The sequence below is a fragment of the Coccinella septempunctata genome, chromosome 2 (genome assembly GCF_907165205.1).
Source record: "Coccinella septempunctata chromosome 2, icCocSept1.1, whole genome shotgun sequence".
NCBI classification, from domain to species: Eukaryota; Metazoa; Arthropoda; class Insecta; order Coleoptera; family Coccinellidae; genus Coccinella; species Coccinella septempunctata.
Genome location: NC_058190.1, coordinates 9,915,050 through 9,931,011, shown reverse-complemented (window position 1 = coordinate 9,931,011; position 15,962 = coordinate 9,915,050). Strand labels below are relative to the sequence as shown.

At 33.3% G+C, this 15,962-nt stretch overlaps 2 protein-coding genes across 2 annotated transcripts; both read right to left on the bottom strand.

Moving 5' to 3' along the window:
• Positions 1-8,421: 8,421 nt before the first annotated feature.
• Positions 8,422-9,225, bottom strand: LOC123306704. Its single transcript, XM_044888824.1, has one exon. The coding sequence runs from the start codon at positions 9,222-9,224 to the stop codon at positions 8,433-8,435; it is 792 nt and encodes a 263-aa protein (XP_044744759.1). The 5' UTR covers position 9,225; the 3' UTR covers positions 8,422-8,432.
• A 4,593-nt stretch (positions 9,226-13,818) lies between these two features.
• On the bottom strand, positions 13,819-15,015 carry LOC123306948. The gene has a single exon (XM_044889150.1). The coding sequence runs from the start codon at positions 15,013-15,015 to the stop codon at positions 13,819-13,821; it is 1,197 nt and encodes a 398-aa protein (XP_044745085.1).
• Between the last annotated feature and the right edge of the window lie 947 nt (positions 15,016-15,962).

Sequence of the window (15,962 nt, the reverse complement as noted above, 5' to 3'; positions counted from 1 at the left end):
AAGATTTTGCGCCCGCCAAGAAGTGATTTCCAGATGACGATTTCAACCAACACCGACCAGCTAGTCGTTTTTCTTGCGAAACGTTATGAGGTATACGATTTTTCTCACAGAAGTTGAAAACACATTTTCGTAAAATCCGTTTGGTTAGTGGATAACACACTTCATCTTGTCTTATGATTCGAGACCCAAATTCGGCTTCATTTTCGGGAAATATTAATTTTGACACCAAAAAAAAAAAACCAAAATATTTCAATGTTGAATGAAAGTGTGCATATCTTTGCTACTACGTTTCCACAACAAAGCCGTACCTCTCCCTGCGGCTACTTATGGGAATAATAGTTGTATTCAAAGATTATAGAGTAGAAAGATAGGAAACGCCCTCATATCGCTGGTACTAAAAACCGACTACATTTTGCCCAGTGAAAACACGCGTGACAATGAGATGGCGCTAAAAACGCACTGTCAATACAGGAAAACTTTTTGATAACAGTTTTCTGTTTTTTAATTGAGGGGCGCGAAATTCGAATTCTATTTCTCGTTTTGCATTCCAATATTGACTTTATTTCTATCAGAAAACAAACATCCTGAGAGACAAAACAAACGTATGGTTTTGTTTTGTGATCAGGATGTTAGTTTTCATCTAAACATTGTTTGGAATCAATTGATAGCAACGAAAAACGCTGTTGGATATGCTATATGTTTATTTGCAATTCATAAAAAATTTACAAAAATTGAAATAGTGGGCAATAAATGAAGCTTTAACTAGGACACTAATGTATATGAGTATTCGATTAAGCATGGCGCCGGGTGAAGACGATAAGTCTTGCGACGAGTCTGAAAACGGTGAAAAGTTTAATGTTTCAAACGCAGTTTATTACAAGTGTTGCAAAAAAAGTGAATGTAAGACTTTGATTTGCATAAATTGCGGATCGGCTTATCATAAATCGTGTGCCTACAAGGGTAAATTCCAATTTGTAAGCGATACCCATATTTCGTGTTGCAGTGCTGAAGGAACACATAAGCCTTCAAACAGAAACGAAACAAACTACACCACATTACTTGAGACTAAAGTTCACTACTTACAGGAGTTACTTTCATCGGCAAATGAAAAGAATGAAATTTTGAAATTAAATAACCAATTATTACTCCAGAGAATAAATAGCCTGGAACAACAACTAAAGAAACCTGTCATAAGAAATGATAAACAAACATCCATGAATCCTGCAAATGTTAACAGTCAGGATTCAAATGAAATAATAAGGAAGACTGTAACGAATGATCGTTCCAGTTACAGTACAGTCGTCAAATCACGACAACTTCCCCTTGTCGTTGTAACCAATGATCTAGAGGAGAATAAACAACTCGATCCACGATCCACCGATCGTATTGGCAATAAAAAATTCGCAAGTAAAATAGATGAAAATATTCGTGCTGTTGATAAACCTTTAACTAATACACCACTATCTGATGACAATTTGGATGAAATTGCGTTCAAAACTGTATCCAGAAAACGATCTACAAAAAAGAAATTCGGTACGAATGATGTACAAGGAGATTCAAATAATGATTTTTCTGGGGCTGAAAGGAGACTATGGATACAACTATATCGGGTTAAAAGAACATCAACTGCTGACGCTATTAAGAAATATATAGTTGATAAAGCAGGAGACAATGCAAACAATTACAATGTCATAGAAATGCCTTCAGGAGAAAATCGTTTCAAAAAGTTTTTAGTAACAGCGCCTTTTCAGAGGATGAAAGAATTCTACGATCCCTCCTTTTGGCCATGGGGAGTTGGTATTACACGATTTAGTTTCTTGAGGAATCAGACATTTCTGGAACAGAACAAAAATTTATTTTAAATCCCCACAGAAATATACCAGAGATCGCAAAGAAAGAAAATTCTAACAAGTGGTGTATCATCAACCAAAACATTCAATCTATCGGAAACAGTGTTGACCGACTACAGGATCTACTGGGTGAGCATAACGACTGTCTCTGTATTTGTCTAACCGAGCATTGGAAAACTGAGGATCAACTTCTGAATTATGGAGTCCAGGGGTATTCTACAGCAGCGAGCTTTTGCCGCAAGAAGATACACTCCCATGGGGGTTGTGCTATAATGGTGAAAAACTGTTTACCTGTGAGGGAAAGAGTTGATATCAAAAACATGGCTATTGAGGGTGTCATTGAGTGCTGTGCATGTGAGTTCATGATGGGTCATGTTCGGTTTTTATTAATAGCTGTGTACCGCCCACCAACTGAAAATTTGAGTGACTTTCTTGGAGTGTTTGAACGTATTTTGTCGAAGATTGTTTGTGAGAATGTTAGCATAGTTTTCGCAGGCGACTTCAATGTTCATTTTGATTTGAATACTGCAGATAAGATCGAGTTTTGTTCCTTGATAAATTCGTACGATATCTTCCATACTTCAGAGGAGCCTACTTATATAACTGCAACTAGTAGCCACTGTCTGGATAATTTCTTAGTTAGTTCTCGCCTTGAATGTCAAAATACTCTTCTTCATACGATGATGTCTGATCACATAGCACAAAAACTTACCATACCATCTAAACTGAATCATTCAATTAATGTACAGAAAAGAATATTCAGCTCTGAGAGCAAACAAGAATTTTTGAGGTGCTTGGGGGACTCCGATTGGAGTCGGGTCACAAGTGTTGACCCAAAGGATGTTAACAGACAGTGGAATGTTTTTCAAAATTTGTTTTCTTTTCATTTCGAAAATTGTTTTCCATTACGAAATGTTTCTTTGAAATCTAAATGCAAAAATAAGAGATATAATGCTCCCCAAATTTCTGAATGTAAAAAACGACTTGAAACATTGTACGTACTGTATCATTCAAATAAGGACTTCAAAAATATGTACAAAAAAACAAAAATCGAATATAACAGACTTCTACAGGAGGAAAAAGGAAATTCATTCTATGATCAAATAATCAACTCGGACAACAAAACTAAAGCAACCTGGCATGTAGTAAATGAAATAAAAGGTTCTAAAAATCTGAAAAGTAAAGATTTTCCTATATTAGGTGATCCATACATGTTAGCTAATGAGATAAATAAATACTCAGTAGAAATACCTTATATTCAGCAATCTAAAATTGATACTCTGCCTTTTGAATGTAATATAGATCCATATGATAAATCGATGTTTGTAATGCCTGTAACTTCTTATGAGGTACTCGACGCTGTAAAGGATTTGAAAAACAACCTTAGCTGTGGTGATGACAATGTTCCCAATTCTGTTCTGAAGAGTTGTATTTCATTAATTATCAACCCACTTACATTCATTATAAATAACTCGATGCGTTTTGGTATTTTCCCTGATCCATTGAAAATTGCTTTGGTGTCACTCGTACACAAGAAAGCAGACACCAGTAATATAGATAATTATCGACCAATAAGTCTTATTTCATCATTTTCAAAAATCTTTGAGAGAATTATGTGTAGTAGACTCATAACATGGCTGAAACATAATAACACTTTCAACAAATACCAACATGGATCACAGAAAAGTAAATCCACCCAGACTGCTGTTTTCAACTTTTTGTTGAACATAGTAGATGCTCTGGAGAATCGTGAAATGGCTATTGGTGTATTTCTCGATTTATCAAAGGCGTATGATTGTCTTGACCATAACATACTCCTAACAAAGGCAGAAAGATATGGTATCAGGGGTCCTGCCCTGAAATGGCTTCGGTCATTTCTTCACAACAGGAAACAACGTGTAGTGATTAAGAAAAACTTCACTGATTTCCGATCTGAATTGCGAACATTTAATATAGGAGTACCTCAAGGAAGTGTCGCTGGACCACTGTTATTCATAATTTACATAAATGATATAGTATTAAGTATTGATCCAGCAGTTTTTAATCCGATTTTGTATGTGGATGATTCCAATTTTCTGGTTAAGGGACTGCTGCTACCTGACGTGATAGACAGTCTTAAACTGTTGTTACAGCTTGCAACTAGATGGTTTCATATGAACAAACTTAATCTCAATAAAGAAAAAACTCAAGTAATGCAATTCATCTCAAGTAAATCTCAACGTCACAATACGATTTCAATAAACATTGATGACTTTCAAATAGACTCATCGGAAAATGTGAAATTTCTTGGCCTACATCTTGATAACACATTATGTTGGGATCAACATATAATCCATGTCCTTAGTAAACTCAACCAAGCTAGCTATGGTCTTAGAATCATTACTCGATACATGAGCTTCAACTCTCTAAAGACTGTCTATCACTCTTCATTTGAGTCTATAATGCGATATGGAATAATTTTCTATGCAAATGGAAGATCGTCCAATTCAGTGTTTATAGCACAGAAAAGGGCATTGAGAATAATATTAAAACTAAATACGCGGGAGTCCTGTAGAGGCAAATTCAGGTCGAACAAAATTCTTACTTTCCCTGCAATCTTTATTCAAGAGTGTCTCTTGTATTTCTTCAAAAATAAACAACAGTTCGAACATCTAAAACCGCAATCAAACTATTCCACAAGAAATCTCTGCTATAACTTTCCACAGCATAGACTGTCATCCACAGAAAAGAGTGCCTATTACAACTCCATAAAATTCTTCAACAGATTGCCACAACCTATCAAAATACTCAATTCTCTACATTCGTTTAAAAAACAAATACATGATCTTCTCTTGGAAATCGAACCTTACTCATGTGATGAGTTCCTGGTGTAGGGATCTTATGTTTCCTGTTTCTGTCTTGACTATTGTTTCAGTTAATGTCGCTCATATATGTATGTAATGTGTGATGTTCCTTGAAATAAAATTTTGTTTATTATTATTATTATTATTATATGGTGATCTGCTATACGTCAAAGGTGTTGTTTCTGTACAAAAGGTTGTTCTGAATTAATGAAGTTGAATTTGTAAAATATACATATATCAGAAATCAATATGAACCAATATTCAATATTGGTGTTTCGACTATTTTTCAGGGCAAAATTCCAATGAGAGTCAAATTGTATTAAAGCTCTATATATTTCGTCAACTATCGTTGACTTCTTCAGGAGCAACTGGAAAATACAAAGATCTCATAACAAAAGTTCAAATTCTCTTAGGCTAAAACTTACAATACCATGACAATAAATATGGTAGCTTCAGAAAAACAAGACCATGTAGAGGGTAATCAAAAAAGTACGTCAATTTCAGTTGAATTATTCAGGAAAAATTGGTTTTTACAAATGACAGATTTCAGAAAATTCTATAAATTGGCATGGACAACCCCTTCCAACTTATATAGGCAGAAATGCAACCGCTTTAGTTCGCCCTTCAGTCGGTGCGATTACTTTGGGGCGCTAGAGTCGAGTCGTGTTACTATAGAAATCAAAAATAATATCTTTGATAGAAATTAAGATGTCTAAAAATATGGTGTATGCACTCGTCAATTTTTGAATGGAATGACATTAGACCAAATCGAAAATAAGAGATTTGTTTCGTGGCGGCGCCGCAATGTCATACTTGTCATTTTGATCTTTCCGTTGATATGATTTGATTGATGAATATGAAAGTAAGATGTCTAAAAACAGACATCTTATCATTAAGAAGATTCTGTATGTCTCTGTATTAAGTATCAACAGATGAACTGCCAAGGATCATATTCCTGTGTGTAATAAGCATTTGTAATTTGTGTTTCATGAACTTCTCGTTACATAAAACATGTGCAAAATGTTACTTCGACTCTATATGAAATCTACTAATGTAAGAAAAAATACCATAGCACTGAAGGGTTTTAAAATATTTTCATTTAACGCCCTAATCCAACAATTCAAAGGTAAGTGAATAAACATGAACCAGTTTTTTCTATATATCTTGTATGATTGTGCATCGTTTCCAGAGAACTTGAATGTGAATATCAAAATTCTCATGACTATTAAGATAGCTTTAATCTAGTTAATGCTTTTAGCGAAGGAAGGAAAACTTGGACACATTTCTAAGCTGTATGGAGGTATACAGGCTGAACTTGAAGGATACATGTAGAATATAGAAGGGATCATGACTCTGGTAAATATCCTATAATTATTAGAACATTTGAGGATTTAAGATTTTGAAACTTGACAATATCAATAGTCAATAATAGTTCTTGATTTTTCATTTCTAATTTTAGTCTACTGCAAAAAATAGCTCGAATTGAGAATCCTGAGGATTGATAGTAATTGTCCATGCTAAAGATAATTGGTACGTCTTAAACAGTAAAAGGGATATGTAAACCTTAATCTCTTAATAATCTGTATAACAAATTAATGTCTTGGAATCAACATTTTTACTCAAACTAAAAAATTCAATACTCTTCTCTCACTTCTTCATGGAAGATTTTATATAAAGGCAAGTACTACAAATATTGGCAGTAATTACTGTAAGAATGTCTTGTTTCAATGTTCTACAAGATTACCAAATTATCTTTGTTCCTTGAGATTTTGACCTTGACAAAAGAAATGCCAATTCACTTCAGCACAAGTATAATAGGAAGTTGCACACATATTTTCAAGAAGAACAGAATATTATACTTTCAATCACCATTCATTTGAAGTAAATTAAAGCAATCATATGCCCTTACCTGCTTTTTTCTTACAATAATTGTATCAATAATGAAACACTATTCCACGTCTGAACTTTTACAGATTTATTCATGACTTTTACATAATCAGTTACATTGTATAAAATTGTAAAAAAGGTAAAAAGTATAAAGGTGTTATGTCTGTACAGGGGAGATACTAAAAATAAATAATTGGTAACTGTCGATCTTATATTTAGAGTAAAAGTGCAAATTTAAAAATCTCATTGTATGAAAAAACTTCATGACTCACGTTGATTAACTAACAGGTGGAATTTCATATGACTACATATAAGGGTTCTCTTAATTTTGGGTCAGTTATTTTCCTCATAAGAATATTAGTCAGATCATATTTCACCAAAACTCAAAACGTTCATAATGTTACCCCAGGGTAACTTCATATTAACAATTTTTCATTTTCATTCCTTATTCTCCAAATAAGGGGAGAACAAACCAAAAAAAGACGAAATTTGAGAAAAAAGTACAGAGAATGAAGTCAATACAATTTCGACAATTTTGCATAATGCTTTGATTTATTATTCTGTGTTCTCTCATTATGTTCCCTTTTACAAGAAATACTCATTCTTGATATTAAATATGCATTAAGTGCATTTTGTGAAATTTGTTCGCGATGCTCATCACAACCTACCACACTTTTGGGCGAGAAATACGATAAGCGTTCCAAAATTTCCAGAAGGCAATTTCTATTCAAATCTTTTTCGAAAATGTCTGATATTTGATTTTCTATTTCTTGCAGAAAATTTATTAAGTGCTGAGATGGAAAAGTTAAATATCCTCTGCTGATATTTTTTATGAATAAATTAAATTTTTCACTTCCCTCTCCAATAATTGTGTTTATGCAACACTGGCAATCTGTAAAATTTTTCATTTTTTTTTGCTACATATCCGCAAAAATACGAGAATGCTTCTTCCACTTCAAATTCTTCTTGAATTTCTGAAAAATTTCCCTCGATTTCTAGATCAAACATAAACTTTTTTTTCTTTCCTTTCAGGTCTCCAATCCTGATAAGAGATTGCATTATGTCTCCGCCTGTAACATTGCTACCCCTCGGTGGTTTTATGAGGGAGTACAGAGACATCAGGCGAAATATTTGTCCAACCTGTATAGACTCAGGATGGCTATTGCAACATCCAGCTGCCCTCATCATCCCAAAAAAATGCTAAAAGTTACAATTATTGGTAATAAGCATTTCAATAAAAAGGAAAATTACCTCCAAATGGTCTTGGTTTAGCCTTGAGGTCATTAAATATTTGAAGCCTAATTCAGCCAGATATCTGCATAAATCTAAAGTGCAGGATATTGTCGCTTGAAATCCTTCATATGTTGATTTTGACAAAAAAAAGTGAAGAGGAGAAATCTGCTGCCATAAATCTAAGTATATAAGGAAATTATCCAGTTGCTGTAAATTAATTTATGGAACTTATTAACATAGACATGATATGAGTCATTTTTTTTGCATGTTCATTCATTGAACAAATGATGTCTGCAGTAGTAGTTATAAACTTTATAGAGACAATGTTTCAAAAGGCTAACGACTTAGGTCTTGATGCCTGGCTTTTGTATCTAATTGAAAATTTATATTTATTCGGTTTAGTGTCCTCAGCGATGCAGTGCCAAATTACTCATTGTAGATATTATTCTGAATGATAATCACCTCATATTCTTGCGAGTTTAGTCTTAGGCCATTATAAGGTTTAGAGGAATTCATTATATCGATTAGTTTATTGATTCTTCGGCAGAATGCTATTGTTGCATCCACATTCTTGAAAACTTTGTTGGTTTGGTATATATCCAACGCTACAGCAGTTGTATTACTGAATAACTAGAAAATGAATCAAAAGCATATTTTCATTTCTTCCTAATTCTTCAAATTTAGATCCTACCTGAAATGCTAATCTTGTATTCATTTTTTCTCCATACTTCGGATATATATGACTCAAGGTCAATTTATAAGCCATTTTGAACATTTTACTAGATTCATACTCAACCAAGTTTTCAAAATGCCCAAATTCCACACAACCTTCTGGAATCTGGAATAATTTTAGTATGGTTATTTTGGATCGAAGGATTTTATATTGATGTACCCTGAAATTCTTCTTCTTTATTAAATTATTCCTCAAACACTTGATTAGGTGAGGAAAATCGGAGCACATTCTTAATTTTCGCGTTTCATCCATGGGGTGTTCACACCATGGTTCTTCAGTGTTCTCTATATTCAGGTGTTTCCACATTTTTCTATTCCAACTCGCCCCATCACTGGTAATAACGTCTATATAGAGTCCTGCATTTTCGCATGAAATTATGCATTCAGGCATAATTTTAGATAATATCTCTCCTGAGATATCACCCCCACTTAAAAAACAGGCTAATGCTTGGAGACCATGCCCTGCGAATGGTTGAAACATAATGACCAAAGCATGATCTCCAAGACTATTTTCCATTTTTTGTGGGGTGTGATGTCCCAAATTAATAAATCCAACAAATTCCATTAGGTTTTTATCGAATTTTTTAGTTTTTGAAACTTTGCACTCGTCCACGAGCAAGCATCCGTGCCGCTCCCACACTTCCATATGCTTGGCTTTTTCCTTCAGCATTTCAAACATTTCTCTTTGAAATCCAAAAGAGCCACCAATTGTGGCTTTTGTTTGACATTAATTGTCACACACAGAAACAGAGACTGCATAGAAATACTAAATAAATTGTTACTTGATAAACCTTTTAAAATAAAACCAAATCTAAATAAAATTGAGAATAAAACTATAACTTCATTGAAAAATGATAATAACATTAAAATTCTACCTGCCAATAAAGGAAATGCAACAGTTATTATGGATTTAGGTGAATATAAAAGAAAACTTTTAGAAATTGTTGATGATACCGATAAATATTCCAAAATCAAAAAAGATCCAACTTCTCTCACAGAGAATAAAGTGAAGAAAATTCCAAAAAATTCACATATGCTCAAAAGAAATTTATCACACCATCTTATAGTAAACCCCCACATTTATACGGCCTACTTAAAATACATAAACCTCTTATTCCTTTGAGACCAATAGTAAGTTCATTCGTCCCTGTCAAAATTTTGCTAAATATATATTACAATTTTTGAACCCATTAACAGGACAATCCACTAGTTTTTTGAAAAATACTCAACACTTTCTTGAAAAATAAAGAAATTCTAATTTAAATGCAACGGACATCTTAGTAAGTTTTGATGTAGTAAATCTTTTTCCAAATGTTCCAGTTTATAAAACTCTTGAAATAGTGAGAACAAAATTGATTAATGATAGAACCATTTATGAAAATTCCAAATTGACTATTGATGATATAATGGAGATATTAGAAGTTTGCCTGAATTCCACATATTTTCAATTAGATGATGTTTTCTATAAACAAAAATTTGGTATGGCTATGGGTTCTCCTTTATCACCAGTAATGAGTAACATATTCATGGAATCTTTCGAACAAAAATATATAGACACATACCCACTAAAACCAAAGACTTGGTGGCGATATGTAGACGATATTTTTGTGATTTGGCAACATGGTAGAGATGAACTAGCGAATTTTTTTGATCATATTAACAACAAAGAACCTACAATAAAATTTACAATGGAATTAGAGCAGGATAACAAAATTCCATTTCTAGATGTTTCAATAAAAAAGTTTTCGAATTATTTTGAAACGAGCGTATACCGAAAAAAGACACATACTAATAGATATTTGAATTTTTATTCCAATCACCAAGTAAGTGTCAAAAGAGGTATCATTAAAACACTTTATGATAGAGCTAATTTAATTTCATCTACACCCGAAATTAGAAATAATGAAGTTGACTTCATTAAACATTTTCTTAGGGATAATCAATACCCGAAAAATTTTATTGAAAAAACAATATTAAATTTAGAGAGAAAAATGACTAACCAAAATCGTAATAATGATCAGGAACAACCAACAAACCATCAAGAACAATCAAATTTGTTGAATGTAATTCCTTATGTTAATGGCCTTTCAGAAAAAATAAGAAGAATCGGTTCGAAGTTCAACATACGAACTGTTTTTAAAACGCAAAATGATTTAAGATCTATATTAACAAAAACTAAACCTTTGAACGAAAAACAAAAATCAAAAAATTGTATTTACAACATACCCTGTATTTGTGGTAAAACATATACAGGTGAAACGTCCAGACCTCTAGAAATAAGAAAACGCGAACATAAAAATAATATTAAAAATAGAGAAATTAATCGATCACAAATCGCAGATCACATTTGTTCCAATACGGGGGACCATATGATGGATTGGGACAACACTAAAATTTTAATGACGGAACCAGACCATTTTAAACGAAAAATTAAAGAGTCTACGTGTATTCTATTGGATCGGGATAATAATTTGGCAAATTGTTCGGTAGGAATAGATCATATTTGGATCAATTTACTGAAGAAGGAACTGTCATCCGGTAATTTCAAAATTAAATGAATCAACGTTTCTTTGCAGTCTCTGTTTCTGTGTGTTGACAATTAATGTCAAACAAAAGCCACAACTCAGAAGATTTTCTAAAAAATAGAATTTTCGTCTGATGAAGGAGTCTGATATAGACTCCGAAACGTTACAGAATTATAATTTCACGTTATTTATTTTGAGTTCATTGTCAGGCAACAATTTCTTCTAGTTAATTTGCTCCTGACAAATTAGTGCAAGCATTTACGCAGGAGCCAATCGTTGATTTCATTTTTAATTGATTTTGTTTCAGAGATTGGGAGTGAAAACCCTAAAAAGTTTATGAAGAGATGCAGAATCCTCCCAAAATAAATTTCAATCGACATTTGAGACATGGTGTTTCTTGAAAAAGTTTTAATTCGTTTGAGAGCTGAGAAAGATCTTTCTACCGATACAGACGTCGCTGGAAGTGTGATAATCAATAAAAAAAGTTTATAAATCTCCGGTACATCTAATTGAAGGGAATGTTTAAAAATAAAATTCAAAAGATCAGTTAAATCGCTACTGGTACCAAATATATCAGGATCTGAGAAAAAACCTTCAATTCATTTTCCAATTTTCGTTTGTCAAAAAATAAGGGATAGTTTTTGATTAATATATCCAAGGAATCGCTTGGAAATTTCTTCCTGAAATTTTTAAATTTACTTTTATCTACAAGTTCACAAAATATTAAATTACTCAAATTTTGAAACCTCACACGTATCTGATTAATCACCATATCCAATACTTCACAAAATAAACGTTTGAAGTGCGTTTTTTCGTCAACATTATCGGCAGTCCGTCTCTTGGTGGGAGGTCATATGATTGTTACCGTATCCTTATATATGTCATCAAAAAATGTATCATTACTTCTTAATTCGGCCAGATTTGTTAGTAAATTTTCAATTCGCGAATTACAATATTTTATATCGCTACTGATACTTTGAAGAATTGAAAAAATTATTTTATATATTTGTTGAAAAATTCTGTTAAATAATAGTAACATAAACTGAAATTCGAATTTATTCAATATTGCAATGAGTCCACGAGCTTCTCTAGGAGCATCTTTGTCTTTCTCACATTCTTCATCATTTAGAATGAATTCAAATGTCTCAATCAAAGACCGCTTGTTATTCAACACCGTTTCGGCTATTCTCGATTTAAAATTCCATCGAGTTTCAGAATTCTTCGGGAGACGTTTTTTACATATTTCGTCTAAAACCTTTGTTCTTTTGGTACTTTTGGAAAAAAAAGAAGAGAAACCTGATAAATCAGAAAGAAAGATTTTACATTCCTTCATTTTACTAGACGTTTCTCGCAATATTAAATTCAAACGATTGGCATAATAGTGCACAAATAAAGCTTGAGGAGCTATATCTTCAATTTTTGTCTGAAGGCCGTTCAATTCCTCTGACATTACTGCAGCTTCATCGTAGGTTTGCCCTATTAATTTATGTTTTAAATCGAAAGACTGAAATTTCGAAGATAATAAATTAAAAAGATCTTCTGCTGTGCGACCTTTGCTGACGTTGTGAAAACCAAAAAAGTGTTCTTTAACTTTTCCTTCGAACGCATTTCGAACTACAATAGATAATTGCGAAAAACAAGAAATGTCAGTAGATTCGTCAACCTGCCATGAAAAACATACACAATTCTGCAATTCATTATTAATTTTCCTGGTAACTATTTCATTGATTGATTCGATCAATTCATTCTGAATAGTTTTAGAAAGACCTGTAAAAACTGAAGATTCGTCCAAGAATTTCTTCAAAGTATCATCATAACGCGATAAGAATTTAACAAGTTCAAGAAAATTTCCTTGATTGACAGATGCTGTTTTCTCATCATGACCGAGAAATGGTAATTCCTGAAGGGCTAATTACAAAATTATATCTATTAATCTTCTTAATATTTGATGGTTATTTCTGACTATTTTATTATGATCATCAATGCTCTGCTGGTAAGCGTTATCGATCGATTGCTGAATATTGGTAGTGCCGAAAAGTTTGAATTTTAGAGCTGAATATATATAATATGATCTCGAGAAGCTTCATGTTTATTGAATGATCTAGGAAATTCTTTAATGTTATCATAACCCGTAGTCACCCATGGGCTCTTCTTATTATCCGAAAATATCAGGCAATACCAGCAATATAATTCATTTCTTGTTGTACTTCCGGTTAACCATCCAAATTTAGAGAACCAATTACTCTCATTGAACGATCTATTAGATTGCTTTCCCGATCCCTTCTGCACCAAACTACACCTTTTCCAATTGTAATTCAGAAAACGTAAAATGTAATTCAGAAAAGACAATTGAATTTCAGAAAATGAAAATTGTAATTCAGAATAGTAAGTTCATATTCAGAAAAGGGAATTTGAATTTCAGAATAAGAACTTTAAATTCAGAAACGGTAATTTGAATTTCAGAATAGTAATATGCATTTCAGAAAGTGTAAATTGGAATTCAGATTTCGTGATTTGAAATTCAGAAAATGGAAATTGTAATTCAGAAATAGGAAATTGTAATTCAGAATGTACTCTACATAGAAATAATAACAATGAGTACAGGTGAGGTATTTCTTGATCGTGAATGAATAATTGATGGAAGCTTATATTGGGATATCCTGGTCTTCAGGAAGAGTATTAATAGTAATATCAAAAGTAACACAATTAACAAAATTAACATAAGATTATAAAGCTAACATAACAAAACTAACAACCAACTGGTAAATCTTCTAAATCTAGCACTGCGTCGTGAAATGTTGTTGTGTGCTGAGCGGCACGAGCACAGTCGCCTCCCATAATTGTGTCTTTACTTCTATCTATAATTTGCTCCAAATATTGCAACCTTTGCTCTTGAACCCCTGGGGCCGTCACCTCAGGGACTCTAAGTCTTGTTTTCACCCCCATTTTCAATTTAGCCCAAATTGATTCGATCGGGTTTAGCATCGGGGAATACGGAGCTAATCTCAACAAATTAGCTTCCGTTGCATTGACAACTTCTTCTAGCCTAGAGTGACAGGGAGCGTTATCACACACAATAACCAAATCTGACAATCGATTGCCCAAGTCTTCCCATGTATTCATAAGTCTTTGAATCCACTCGTTAGCTAGAAGCGCCGTGTAAGATCCTCTTCTATTTTCCATTGCAATCACACCAGCGGCAGAAATAGCACCAATCACATGTATATTCGGACCTCTTGCTGCCGGGAGCTGTTGAATTGCACGAGTACCGGCTTTGGAACGCCCTCGAGATCTTCGGCAAAATAAATTGAAATTTGTCTCGTCTATCCAAACGATTTGTTTTCCTTGACGGATGAAATTGTTAAGGGACCTTACATAATCGGCACGTTTCAATTTATTTTCTTCGGTGTTCATAGTAGCTGGTGCTGTATGAACCTTTTTTAATGTGAATATTCTTCCTTCCAAATAGTTTGTTATCGTTGTGCTCGATATTGATTTTCCAAACTCTGCTAACACCTTGGCTTTTAACTGTTTAATAGTTAGGTCGCAAGTTTCCTCAACCCATGAGATCATTATATCTATTTGTTCACTGTTCAAAATTTTTGGTTTTTTCCCACCCTTTCCAAACATACTGTCCCTTCCTGATCTTACCCACTGATAGGCAGTTTTGTATTTCACACCCAAAGTTTCTGATAAAGACACCCAATCGTCCCCTTTATTTGCGCATGCTGTTATACGCTGCCTGTCTTGACTTGTGTTTTTTTTATATATGGTCCTGGTAACTTCTATTTTTTCCACAAATACAGTTCTGCAAATAGGACAAGTCTGATCCCTCAAAGGCTCCGCACATTTGTCATGTAAAAGATGGCTGCATGGCAATAATTTATCTACTTTGTTTCTACTCATGGATATTCTGCATATTGCACAATTATCTTTCAATTCCATTTTTGATTTTTTTCTCGATAATGACTTAAGTTTCATGAGAAGTTTGATGACATATTGTCATACATATCACTTGATACTTTTCTGAATTACATATTACATTTTCTGAAATTGAATTGATGTTTTCTGAAATACAATTTTCGTTTTCTGAATTACAATATGCTATTTCTGAATTTCAATTCACTATTCTGAATTACAACTTTGTTTTTCTGAATTTCAACTTCCTAATCTGAAATTCAATTTCTATATTCTGAAATTAAATTAACTATTCTGAAATTCAATTTCTCTTTTCTGAATTAAATGTTGCTAATCTGAAATACATGTTTGCTTTTCTGAAATTGAACTTTGATTTTCTGAATTACAACTGGAAAAGGTGTAGTCATTTTGGGGCAAGGTCTCGGCATGTTTTTCAAAAAGAGTCTATCCTCGTGTGATAGAATTTCCGATTTTACCTGTAGATCGTATGCAGATATTGATCATTGTTTTATCTTTGTTTCAGATGGCAAGAATGCAAGAACCTCAACCAACGATATTGATACTGGTCGATACAAATCGATATCCTAGTACTAAGGATTTTCGCTGTTAGGTACAGGCATAGACAAACTGGGCTGAATTGAAGTGTGATGGGATATGGATATTGTCGAACGAGAAGGTTGTTGGAGAGACGATCTGCGGTTGTTGCCGTAGAGGTGTTGTGAAAGCGGTTAAGTGCCAAGTATGTGCGAGGGTATTTCACCCGAGTTGCACTACAAAACTTAAACAGGTGAAAATGGTGAGTGATTCGGTCATTGTTTGCTGTGCCGACAATAACAAAGTCGGTGAAGTCGCAAATGACGAAGTTTCGAATGAGAACTTTGATGGAACAAACATCAAACAGTCAACAAGTAAGTTCGAGATAACTGAAAAGACTACCCAAATTGAGCTTATGATGAAGATAATTAGAGAGTTGG